The 12,450-nt window shown below is 43.1% G+C and overlaps 1 protein-coding gene across 3 annotated transcripts in view; it reads left to right on the top strand.

Moving 5' to 3' along the window:
• Nucleotides 1–12,450, top strand: part of RORA (RAR related orphan receptor A) — a 700,240-nt gene that overhangs the window by 671,158 nt on the left and 16,632 nt on the right. For all 3 annotated transcript variants that reach the window (XM_026518610.4, XM_057306299.1, XM_026518612.4), the window contains 2 exons: nt 3,874–4,015; nt 6,957–7,352. In XM_026518610.4, coding sequence (XP_026374395.1) covers nt 3,874–4,015; nt 6,957–7,352 — 538 coding nt within the window. The remainder of the gene's footprint in view (nt 1–3,873; nt 4,016–6,956; nt 7,353–12,450) is intronic.

The raw sequence follows: 12,450 nt of genomic DNA, 5'->3' as shown, positions 1-12,450 counted from the left end.
CCGATTTAATGGCTGCCCTCTATGAGAACAACCAAGTGGGGGTCCTTCTGACACGCAAGGGCAGCAGAAAAAAAGGATCAAAGTGTGCGTTCTGGAATTAAGCCGCATGAATTCATACCCTGCCTTTACCCGGTGCTAGAGGTCCCGAAAACCAAGGAAACGGTGGTGCCTTCCTCATGCTGCCCTCGTCGGAATCACAGGACGTCATCCACAGAAAGCACAGGGTACCTGGCACCATAATAAGCACTGTTGTAACGATACTTGGGATTGGTTTTAGTCGGGTAGGTAAGACACAGACGCAAACACAAAGGAAGAAGGCTTTATACTCACAGGTCCCTGGAAGCAGGGGAGGCCACAGTGGGAAGCAGCAAGGTCAGTCAGAGGGAGAGGGAGAAAGGGGAAATATGTTGTGATTTCCCTTAAGAGGGAATGGGCAAGGCAAGATAAGCAGGTTTCAGCTTGGCTAGTTTTCACCAGCTCTGGCGTCTAGGCAGCCCTCGTCGTCTGGTACCTGGTCCCGGGATAAAATGGGCAGGGCAATAGTGGCCCAGAGTGTGAGAGCCTCAGAGAGGAGGTGGTTGGGTAGATGGGCTCTGGATTGGTTGGTTTGCCTATGAAAAGTGTGCCCCGGGGCAAGCTGTTTGCGATCTCCAGGAATTAGCTAGCACTGGGAAATGTAATCTCTCCTGGGTCACAAGACCCCAAGACATCAAAGCATCAAAAATATAAATAAAAATATGTGATTAATACAAGCACTAATTAAAATTTCTCTGTCATCATCATCATCATCATTATGCTTTCACAGCATTCCCTGGTAGTAGAGCAAACTGATGGTTTTATATGGCTTCTATGCCAGCGTTCTGGAACTTATTAGTGATGGTTGTTCTTAATTGGAGTTTAATAAGTGGAAACTAAAAAGTAACATCTTTTTTGTTAATGACCCAGCCATTATTCAAGAGCTCTATCTAGTTCTGGATTTCATATTTTGGAAAGAAGTGGAGAAACCAGAGAGGATTCTGAGAAGAAATTCTTAAGGGGGGGGGGAGGGGCGGAGAACCTAGGAGGAAAGGTGACAGATGCTGAGATTTGGTCTACAGGTGAGGGATTGGGAGATAGCCTGGCGGTCCGTGAGTACTGCTTCCATTCAGAGAAGAAGAGATCACTCGGACATTCTCCATATTTGATGATCATAGAACAAAATGGAGCGGGTTCATTGTGAAGCAAGCAAAATTTCAGCCTCCGCTAAAGGCAAGGCAAGTAATTCCTGATCCCAGGCACCTGTAGTGATAGCAAACACGGAGGCTCTGAAGAACGGTCGAGTCTCAAGAAATAGACACCTTTCAGCTTTGACAGAGATTCTGTATCTCAGACAAATACCTAGACCGGTACCTCTTAGTATCTCTTTCTAGGGATTAGCTGTCTCTGTCACCATTTTTATTTTCTCAAATTCTCTTCATTAAGCTCCAAAGAAAGCTTTACTTCTTCTCACTTGCTTTTCATAGAGGAAAAAAACACACCAAACAAACAAAAAACCCCACAGCTTTAGGTATTTTGAGAGAAGTGAGATTCAAAGCACATCAGACAGACGGTCTGAGACCCCGGGTCCCCAGCCCCGCCCATGCTGAGGCCAGTGAGTAGTTCGGCAGACAGCCAAGAGTGGGTGATAGGTCAGTGCCCTGCCCCCTCCCATTCTAGGCTGGCTTCCAGAACAAAAAGGTGGGAACTGAGGTCTTATCCGTCATGGCCATTGACTTAACCCGCGGTCACCAGCCCTTCACAAAAGAAAGCAGATTTACTAGATTGCTCTTCCCCACGTAGTTCCCGTATCTTTCTACCTACATACTGTAGAAAAATCAGAAAGCACGGATAAGCGGAAAGATGTTTATTTTTATCACCTTTTTATGTTAATAATTGCATTTCTGAAATACCATTTTTACTGGTTTCCAAAGATATGGATATCCAGTATGACTCTCACAACTCACTCATGTGGGACCTTGAGCATCTTTCTAAATTATTTTTATATTTTGGCCTGTGCTTATGATGAGCATCCTTGTACATAAGTCTTTATACCATTCCTAATATTCCTTTAAAATATATTCCCTAAAGGATAATCGTTGATGCAATAAATAGACATATTTTTAAGGATTTTGATACAACTGCCAAGTTGACCTCCGGAAAAATCTCTTGGTGAGAAAGTACCTTTGTCAGTGTGCCCACTACTCTGTGAGTTCTTCAGGATTTTACTTCTCCCCTCGCCAGTGGTGTCCCCTTTGTTGAGGTCATGTATCTTTACCCTTAAGGAGTTGAAGATAATAATGCTCTTTTGTACCCTTGATGGCTCTACGTCATGGAAAGGATTCTGGTTACCTTCCTTTTCTTCAGGACCTCCCTAGCTTGCAAAACCACTAAGAAATAAGTCAACAATAAAAAGACAACCAACATCCCCATATGTTTAGAAATTAAGAAATGTGCTTCTAGGGGCACCTGGGTGGCACAGCGGTTAAGCGTCTGCCTTCGGCTCAGGGCGTGATCCCGGCGTTCTGGGATCGAGCCCCACATCAGGCTCCTCCGCTATGAGCCTGCTTCTTCCTCTCCCACTCCCCCTGCCTGTGTTCTCTCTCTCGCTGGCTGTCTCTATCTCTGTCGAATAAATAAATAAAATCTTTAAAAAAAAAAAGAAATGTACTTCTAAATAATCTATTGAAGAAGAATCTATTGAAAATTAGAGCATGTTTTCAAATGAATGGTAATGCTAACACTACATAGCAAAACTTATTCTAAAAGATAACCCAAAGAAAAATGTGTAGCTTTAGGAAAAGAATGAACACTGAAAATTAATAACGTAGTAAGGATCCAGCTCAAGAAGTCAGCAAGAGTGAATGAATGAATGAATGAATGAATAAGTGAATGAATAAATGAAATCCTTGAGGTCATTAGCTCCTTAGGCATCTTTGCATACACCTCTCATTTCCAAAACAGTGCTTAACAAGTAAGTGGAGGGGCGCCTGGATGGCCCAGTCGGTTAGGCATCAGACTCTTGGTTTCAGCTCAGGTCATGATCTCATGGGTGCTGGGATTGAGCCCTGCATCAGACTCCATGCTCAGCGGGGAGTTTGCTTGAGATTCTCTCCCCCCCACACACTCTGGCCCTCTTACTTGTGCTCACTTACTCTGTGTCTCAAATAAATAAATAAATCTTAATTAAAAAAAAAAGTAAATGGAACTTGATGAACATCGGATTGGATTTGTTAAATAAAGGCCATGACTCTGAACTCCTGATATTTCCAAACTCTCAAGGATTGAGGAGTGTTCTCATTCTGATTTATCTGCCAAGATAATCCATCCAGGTGTCATTTAAGTTCTTGGGGCAGGAGATTCTGTCTTAGGGAATGCAAGATGCCTGGAGTGTGGTAGGGGTCCGTGGGCTAAGAGAGAGAACCCAGGACAGCAGGACTGCATCCACCATGAGTTACACTGAGGCGGCATTCTCCTTATCTCTGGACATCCCAGAGAAATGTTTTGTTTATTCCACTAAAAATATTTTGGAGGTAAAGGTTAACGATAAGTGCCTTTGTACCGACCCATCAAGCACACCGTTTAGTCATCAGAAGTCAAGAGGGCCTCATCACGTAGGCAGCCATCTGTTGGAGTTAAAGTTTCGCGTGTGTAAGGGACAGAGGATTAGGCTCTAGGGATCAGTTTTACCCAAGAAAAAACAGTGACTTTAATGTCATTAATGGTCTCCTGGATGATCTGCTATAACTTTAATTCTCCATTAAACATTAATGCTACTCAGTGCTTAGTATACGGCCTTTCGTAACATACGGCTCAAACTGACACTAACCTGTTCTATATTTTATAACTGAATCACAGGGCTTTTTCAGGAGAAGTCAGCAAAGCAATGCCACCTACTCCTGTCCTCGTCAGAAGAACTGTTTGATTGATCGAACCAGTAGAAACCGCTGCCAACACTGTCGATTACAGAAATGCCTTGCCGTAGGGATGTCTCGAGATGGTGAGCACTCATAGCTTGAGTTGTATGGTAGCGTTGGCTTGTGCAAGGGCCTTCTGAGCCCTGGACCCAGCTCTGCCCCTCCCCCACTCCACCCGCCCTCCTCTGGAGGCCTTCTGGGTTCCACCAGCAGTTACTTTCTCCTCAATAATCCACTGGAGTCCGCTGTTAACTGGATATTTTGAATCACAAATCAAAGTCATATATTTTGGGGTTTTAAAAAAATTTTTAATTAAGTTTTTAAATTTTAATTCCAGTGTAGTTGACATACAGTGTTATAGTAATTTCAGGTGTACAATACGGTGATTTAAGATTTCCATACACTCCTTAATCCCCATCAACTATTTCACCCATCCCCTGGCCCCCCTCCTCTCTGATATGCTTTATTTTAAAAGAGTACCCTCAGTTAAAGTTATTACTTCTTTTTCAACAAGAACATTTTTTACTTAGGGCCTACTTCAGAATACATGGCTCTATAGCATATGTGTAAGACATTCTATCCAAGACAAAGGGACTACACATTTTCTTCAAGTGCACACAGAAGAATCCCCTGGTTAAGTCACATAAAAAGAGACGTAACCAATATGACAAATTTAAATCACACCAAGTATATTTTCCAACCACAGTGGTATAAGACTAAAGATTAACAATAAAACAAAGCTGGTAAATCTACAATGTTGTAAATATTAAACATTTAATATGTAAAAACTATGTAACACACTACTGCACAAGCAAAGGACCCAATAAGAAATCAAACGGCAAATCAAAATATGTCTCAAAACAAAAGAAAAAGCCATGTATTTGTACATACAGAATGTGTGAAAACAGTGCAAAGCATGGCTCAATGACAAGTGTTCTTTTCCTTAAAAGAAGCTATTTTAAGAAATAGAAGCCATCTATCATTCAATTGCAAAACATTTCAAGATCTTCCTGGAAAACTATCTTAAGTGCACTGAATGATCAACACCAGATTTCAAGACAGTTATTCTTATACAAGGAAACTGGGCAGAAAGTACAGTGGGTACGTTTTAGGGACTTTTACGAACGTACAGGCTGGCTGGCTCTCTTAAGAGATCCCCTTGAAGGAAACATCTCTTCCAGTGGAATTTCAGCCTGTGGAAAATATTTCAGATTGCTGGGCAGGCGTTCTGAAAGCCTGCTCCCCCATAATCAGATGTTCTTGGGGCCTGCAGACCAGCCCAGGCACGAGCTGTGATACACGTCAGTAGCGAGGTACAGGGTGGCCACTAAGAATATATAGGAACGAAAATAAACTTTGGGGCATTGGAAGGTGCAAGTCACAGAACTTCTGTATACTCAGAAATTCCTGTGATATGCAGCTCTGCAAATTTCATCTTTCAGGGGCACTAAACTGACAAAGTCAGGTACATCTCTTGTGAACTTGTAAGCTAAGATCACAAGTTGTGTGTGCGTTTTCTCAAGAACTGATCCTTTCATTTCACTTACAGGATAGTATAATTACTCTTGTTAATATTAAGCCAAAAGTTAAAACACAATTCAGAGTCACAGCAGAATGAGTTTCACCTATGGTTATTAATCCCTCTGGGTATTCTGGAGTATTCTTAAAAAAAAAAAAAAAGAAAAAAAGATACCTTCAGTATGCCTCTTGGAGAATTTACACAGAGGTAGTAGCAACACATGTTATGGGCTTGACCTGAATGCTGGGGCTTGTACAATGACAGGCCTGAAACCCAGAGCTCAGAGCACCCTCGTTGCTGCCTGACCAGCCCCAAGTTTGTTACCTGAGCTGTGGAAACTGGAAATTGACCAGGATCCCACTCACTTGTTTCCTGTGTGTAAAGGGACAGCATGTCCTCCTTGGCAGGAGCCAAATCCGCCAGCTGACCCAGGGGGTTGGCCCCGGTTCCCAACTTCACTTCCATCTATCTTACCTCCTGCCCCTAGACTCAGAGAATTATGATGGTGGTCAAATGGATGAGTTCATGCACCCAGTCAGGTATAAATGTAACCATAATCAGTTGGGAGGTCTTAGTCCCTCCAGCAGAGGCTTTCTCTGCAACCACAGAATCGGGCTGAGAGAAAATGGGTTAGTGGCAGAGATCAAACCAGGAAATCATAAGGTTCTTTTATCAATTATCTGGCGTTTTAGGAGAGATCATTTGGGATTCTGAATGAACAGAAAAGATAGTACAGTCATTGCTCCACTTGAAATGTGGGGACACATCGCAAGGAGAAACATTGCCAACACAAATGTGCCCAACAGGGATCTTACACAGTGTTTGCCCTTCCCAAAATTCTGATACACTTTTTACTTGAGGGTAGATGAGAACAGCAGAAAGTCATTTAAAGGTGGGCCCAAGGGTTCCACGGGATCACCGTGACCCAGGAGGAGGAGAGGGGGCTTCTTAGGTCAGATAGACTCAGAGCTATAAGTCAGGGAATTGCAAAGGGGCCTCATTGTTGAGGTCTCACAGCAAAGCCCCAGCTTTGGCTGTTTGGGAAGGAACAAATGAATGACCCAGTGAAATGAATGAAAGTTGAGGTTTAGGCTGCTTTGCCTCGATGTACCCCTGTGAGTCTGCCTTCCTGCACATCGGCCTGAACCCTGGGAAGAGAAAGATGTGGTCGAGGCAAGCGGCATGGGCGGAGAATGAACAAGCCCATCAAGTCACAGATCAGTGGTTCCCACCGAGCGTCGGGTTATGTGACAGCAGGAAAACATACGTGGTCATTGCCCTTCCACCAGTCCTAGGTCTGTTTCTGAAACGTAGCTCCTCTGGGATGTGGAGTGAGCCTGTGTGGGGTGGGACCGTTTTCACCTCTGGATCACGTCCTTATTTTTGTGGCCATGTGGTTTTTGATTGAGATTGTCTGAGACTTAAAAGGAACCCCTAACGCATGCTGGAGAGAATAATAAAGAAAAGCATATTGTATATGGTGTGGTCTGGCTTTTCTCTTCCAGCTGTAAAATTTGGCCGGATGTCAAAAAAGCAAAGAGACAGCTTGTACGCAGAAGTACAAAAACACCGGATGCAGCAGCAGCAGCGAGACCACCAACAGCAGCCTGGAGAGGCCGAGCCGCTGACTCCCACCTACAACATCTCGGCCAACGGGCTCACCGAGCTTCACGAGGACCTCAGCAACTACATCGACGGGCACACCCCGGAGGGGAGCAAGGCAGACTCTGCTGTCAGCAGCTTCTACCTGGACATACAGCCTTCCCCAGACCAGTCAGGTCTTGATATCAATGGAATCAAACCAGAACCAATATGTGACTACACACCAGCATCAGGCTTCTTTCCCTACTGTTCTTTCACCAACGGAGAGACTTCCCCAACTGTGTCCATGGCAGAATTAGGTAATGGCCTCCATGTGTCCGTTGCGACGCGTTACTCATGCCCTTTCAAGTAAATGGGATATGTTTGACTTGCCTCTAACGAGTTCTGTTGTTAAAATGATACTAGGAGAGCCATTCACCTCCACCATTTGGACCCCTTCAAAGTTTCACCCTGCCCCCGCACTTTTGATTGTCCGCTGTTTCCCATCTCATATCCAGGAAACCCATTGACCTGTCTGCATCAGAGATGGGGCAGCATGAACTTGAAGCGGTCTGTAAATGCCACAGAAACTGTAAACTCAGGGAATGGTCCCATTAACTTTGTTCATTATTTCCCTTAGTTATAGTTCAGGTGTTGCTTTACACCTGAGGTCGTAAAAATGGCAGCCCACACACTGTGCCTGGGCCGTACACCTTTTCTTGACCTGCGCAGAGTTTTAAAAAAATTTTAACCGGTTGCTAATGTTTTAAACCTAGACAATCCTGCCTCACAATTCAGATTTTCAGCTTCTTGTGAGAGGGGGGGAAATGACCTAGTTTTACTGGACCAGCATGGGTGAATGGCAACAACCAATGGGTAACAGTGAGCACCTAACACCTTGACATGTTTTCCCATTTTATATCGCTGCCCAGCTCCTGTAGGCATCCAGGTTTTGCAACCCTGATGTATTCTATGAATGTTAAGGGGAAATTGGCTTCTTTATTTGCCAAAATGGTTTGGTGATGGATATTGGTGACAAAACTGATATAGTTCATAGAAAACTCACCATGCAAAAAGAAGCAAACAAACTTGTCATCTCCTTAATCCTGTGTGACAGTGTTGCTTTTTGGGAGATGTGACCTAGAAACGCTGATAGCACAGACACTGGAAGACTTGCCATTTCAAGGAAGTTGTGTTAACAACCCCTGTTATAACATTTGATCGATTTTTAGGTACAGCACTATTATTAGAGAAACTTGGATAAGAAACTTCGCAGTTTTCCAATTTGATGTGCTCCTCCCCGTGACTCCTCACACAAGGTTATAGTCCTTTGGGATATTTCAATTAGTTGCCGTGGAGGTGACTAACTTAACACGAGGAGAGAATGAAGACTTCAGATGGAAAAGAACCGCAGCGGGTTCTGACTTGAGCATAGAGACCCTTCGTTCACAGAAATAACGGTTGTGTTCTTTAGATGGTTTCTCCACCTCTGTACCCCATAAAACATTTTTAAGTGAAATTTATATTTCCAGTAAAATCTTTCTCCAAATAGAACAAATTGAATGTTCTTTACGGTTTTTACACAAGCACCTCTTTATGGGTCTAAATTTAAATCCTCAAGAGCAGGGACATTTTAAGCGTGGTCTTTAACCACTGAACAGCATTAAAGGTGGATTGCAGCTCTTTTGATTAACAGAGGAACCTCTGAACTAGAAGCCAAGCTGAGCAGAGGTAGGTTTGATATTTTTTTCTTGAACTAGAACAAAAACCTTCCGTTTTTGTCGTGAAATCTTGGTTGGCCACGACTTAAGCAGAACTGTAATGAAAGTAAAATTTTCAGAAATGAATAAGGATTTGATTGAAAGCTGACATGATATCATGAAAAATGACCTGGCTCACTTTCAGTTTGCTTCCACCTTATCATAAATAGTAGCGAATCTGTCCTGTTTGCTTGTCAAACGTTCAACCCTAAAATAAATCCGTAGGGCTTAGCCAAAGCGTTGCCCTGAAATTTGGCCCTTCGGCTAAACATGCACTAATACCTGAGTGGGGCCTGAAATGGCAAAGCCAGTGCCCCCTGGGCCCCCTGGCCAGTGTCTTCCACAGCTGTCACTCCCACTGCTGTCTGGGAGCCCTGTGCCCTCATGTGTTCTCCATGCTCTCCTAAATTGGGGGCTTTTCACATGTCTTGTGGCATTTTCCAGGATCAGCAAAATTAACTCATCACTAAGATTAGTCCCAAACCAAAAACTAAATAAGAATTTGTCTGAAAAGAATATAATTGGGGTCTAATTTTCTTTCCCATTTACCAGTACAAAATATTTGGAGGAGCTGAGCAACATGGAAGTGGCCAAAGACGTTGCTGTTCCTTCTTCAAAGTATCTGGGGTTCCCAGATATTTCCTTTGGGGCCTCAAATCCTGCTATCTTTCCCCCCCCCAATTCCAGTATAGTTAACATACAGAGTTTTATTAGTTTCAGGTGTACAATAGAATGATTCCAGTCTTACTATCTTTTTAACTAACACCCTGGACTTCATTTTAGGCAAAATTTTGTCATCAGATTTTAAACCAATGAAACCAATTATACAGTTGGAAAACAAAGTGTAAATTGACACATCCTAACCTCAATTCTCGCTTTCAATAATAGTATCTACAATCCATTACCGTTAGTGGAAATACATCTGCATTCCTGGCTAGGAAATCTTGCCCCTCGAGGTACAGTTAGTACCTCAATTATACATGCCAGATAAACAACCTAGGATCACTTAAAAAAGGGGGGGGAGCTAACTACACATGTCACTATAATTGACAATGAAAGCCTTGTGCAGAAAGGTCGACTGATTACTGGACATAGCACTAGTCAAGAAGTCTGCTTAGATGTTGTGTGGTCCTATCTTTGCTCTAGGTTGTACAACCCAGTGTAAGTCATGTAACCTCTGCAAGCTGCAGTTCCCCTACCTATAGAATATAAAGATTAAGCACAGACTGGCCCCAAACCATGTATGCTTGAATCACGTGCCACGTGCCTGCTATGATACCTTGGAAAAGTCACTTAACCTCACTTGGTTTCATCATCTGTAAAAGGGAGATAAGACGAGCACATTTCTCCTAGGATTGTTATGAAGATGAAGAAAATATACATATTCAGAATATATGTGTGTATATATAAGTTGTATGGGGCTAGCACATAGTAAATGCTATTAATTATTCTCGTCGTTATTAATGGTGTTATTATCTGTAAACTGAGGAGAGGTTGGACCAGGCGATGTCTAAAGGTCCTTCCCACTGTGAAAATCTGTGACTAACTCAGAATTCAGGATTTTCTATCTAAAGTACCTAGACCTTAGCTGGGTTGAAGAAACAATCATGGTTGAGAAGGTGAACTGATTGGCCCATCACAAAGTGAGTTTATCTGCTGAGCTCAGACCAGAAACCAGGTCTCCTAACTCCTAGTACCACGGTATTTCACTATTCCAGAGTGTTTCTCTAAGAGACCACACTAACTTAACTTTTACTCAGTCTGACCATATTGTCCTTTGCTGAAATGGAGATTTAAAAATAGTAAAGTGTCTGAAATCTTACACTTGCCAAATCAACTGTGAATTGTCATCAACGGCAGTTGGTGAGAATGCAGCCACTGCCCTCTACTGGTTCAACATGTACATTACTCCATTCCTTGTCTGATTTCCAAACGCTGGGCTCAAATAGGTAAGGATGGGTGGGGACAATTTTTGGGATGAAGTAAAGCAAGACGCTGCCCATATTAACTGGAAAAGCAGCATGATCTGGAAGGGAATACTATAGCCTCGTCTCATTTGTCACCTCGTAGGATCCCCCACACTCCCTGCAAACACTTCATCTTCTTTTCATATCGGCAAACATTGATTTACTGTTCCCCATTTGTTTTCTTGTTTCTGACTCATTGTTTTTGTCTTTACTCCTCTCTTCTCTTCGCAAGCATCATTGATTCTAAGACACATAAATTACTGGCTTCTCCCTCTTTTGGTCAGTGTCTCTCTGTTTCTTTCTTTCCTTTAATTTTTCTCTTCTGTTTGTTTTATTTTCCTGGCATTTATTTATGTTGTGTTCACGTCTGTGTGTTGCCAAATAGGGCTGTTAAGATTTATTGTGTTTCAGTGTCTCTAAGGAGACTCGAGTTTCAAGCTTCATTGAGGTGAACCCACTCTGTTTTCACACAAACAAGTCTGATTCTATTTGCTGAAAGCAGTGACAAATTTCCAAACAGACCCTCTCACTAGTGTTGCCAAGTTTTCATTCAGCACCATTCTTTTGAATGGCTTTCCTGTTATATAATCAAGACCCTAGAAGAAGATCCCTTTGGGGTATGGTTTCATATTCATGGAATCTTGTCAGTTCCCTTGTCCGTCCCTTCCATAACGTTTATTGCCAACCTACCTGAAGCGCTTAGTCCCGCCCACGTGGATTGCAGCAGCCTTTCATTGGTGCCCCCAGCTCCAGCCTCTGCTCCAGTCCACCAATCACAAAACTGCTTGTTCTGTTACCCCAGATACAGCCTTCCGTGTGTCAGCTGCCCTGGGGAATTCCACTGACTCCTTTCATTAAGCAGGTCCAACCCTTAATCCTAATATTCGAGATTCACCAGAATATGGACTCTTACCTACTCATGGTTCTGTTTTGATACTATTACTTTATCACATCTGCCCGTCCCCTGTAAATGCCATTATTTGCTCCTTTATCTATCATCCCTCGAACGTGGAACTCCTCACCTCTTCACACCACTGGCCTCTGCCTGCCAAATCCTCCCCTTCCTTCAGGGTCCACTTCAATCGTTCCTCTCCTGCCAAGAAGCATCCTCTAACTCCCCTCACCTCTCCCTTCCATGACAGGACCTGTTCTCTCTCCCCCCCCCTCTCTCTCTCTCTATCTCTATCTCTCTCTCTCTCTCTCTCTTTTTCCTCTTCTGATATAATTCAACCTGATGCTTTATTGTCGAATGTCTTGAACCGGCCTTTCAGCGTGTCCATACATGTTCACCAGATTATAAGTTCCTAGAGAAACTTCCTTGGCATTTCTTTAAATATCCTCAAACTACCCACACTCCAGTATAATAAGTGTTTATGTAGCACATACTAGGTAACCCTCCCTGTTCTAAGTGCTCAACTCATTTAATTCTCACAAGCCCTATGAAGTAGGTACTGTTTTCCTCATTTTGCAAATGAGGAAACCAAAGGGCAGAGAGGTTGAGTAACTTACCCAAGATAATCCAGCTAGTGGGTACAAGAGCTGAGTTTCAAACACAGGCAGTCTGGTGCCAGAGCCCATCTCTTAACCACCACCCTATATACAGTGACATAGTAGGCCCTCAGGAATGCTTGTTGTGCTATTTGCTGGAAAAAGAAAAGAAAGAAATAGTTGCTTTCACAAAAGCATACCAT

Source organism: Ursus arctos, unplaced genomic scaffold, assembly GCF_023065955.2.
Source record: "Ursus arctos isolate Adak ecotype North America unplaced genomic scaffold, UrsArc2.0 scaffold_36, whole genome shotgun sequence".
Taxonomy (NCBI): Eukaryota; Metazoa; Chordata; class Mammalia; order Carnivora; family Ursidae; genus Ursus; species Ursus arctos.
Note: the sequence above shows the minus strand (reverse complement) of the source record. Positions and strands in the feature narration are given on the sequence as shown.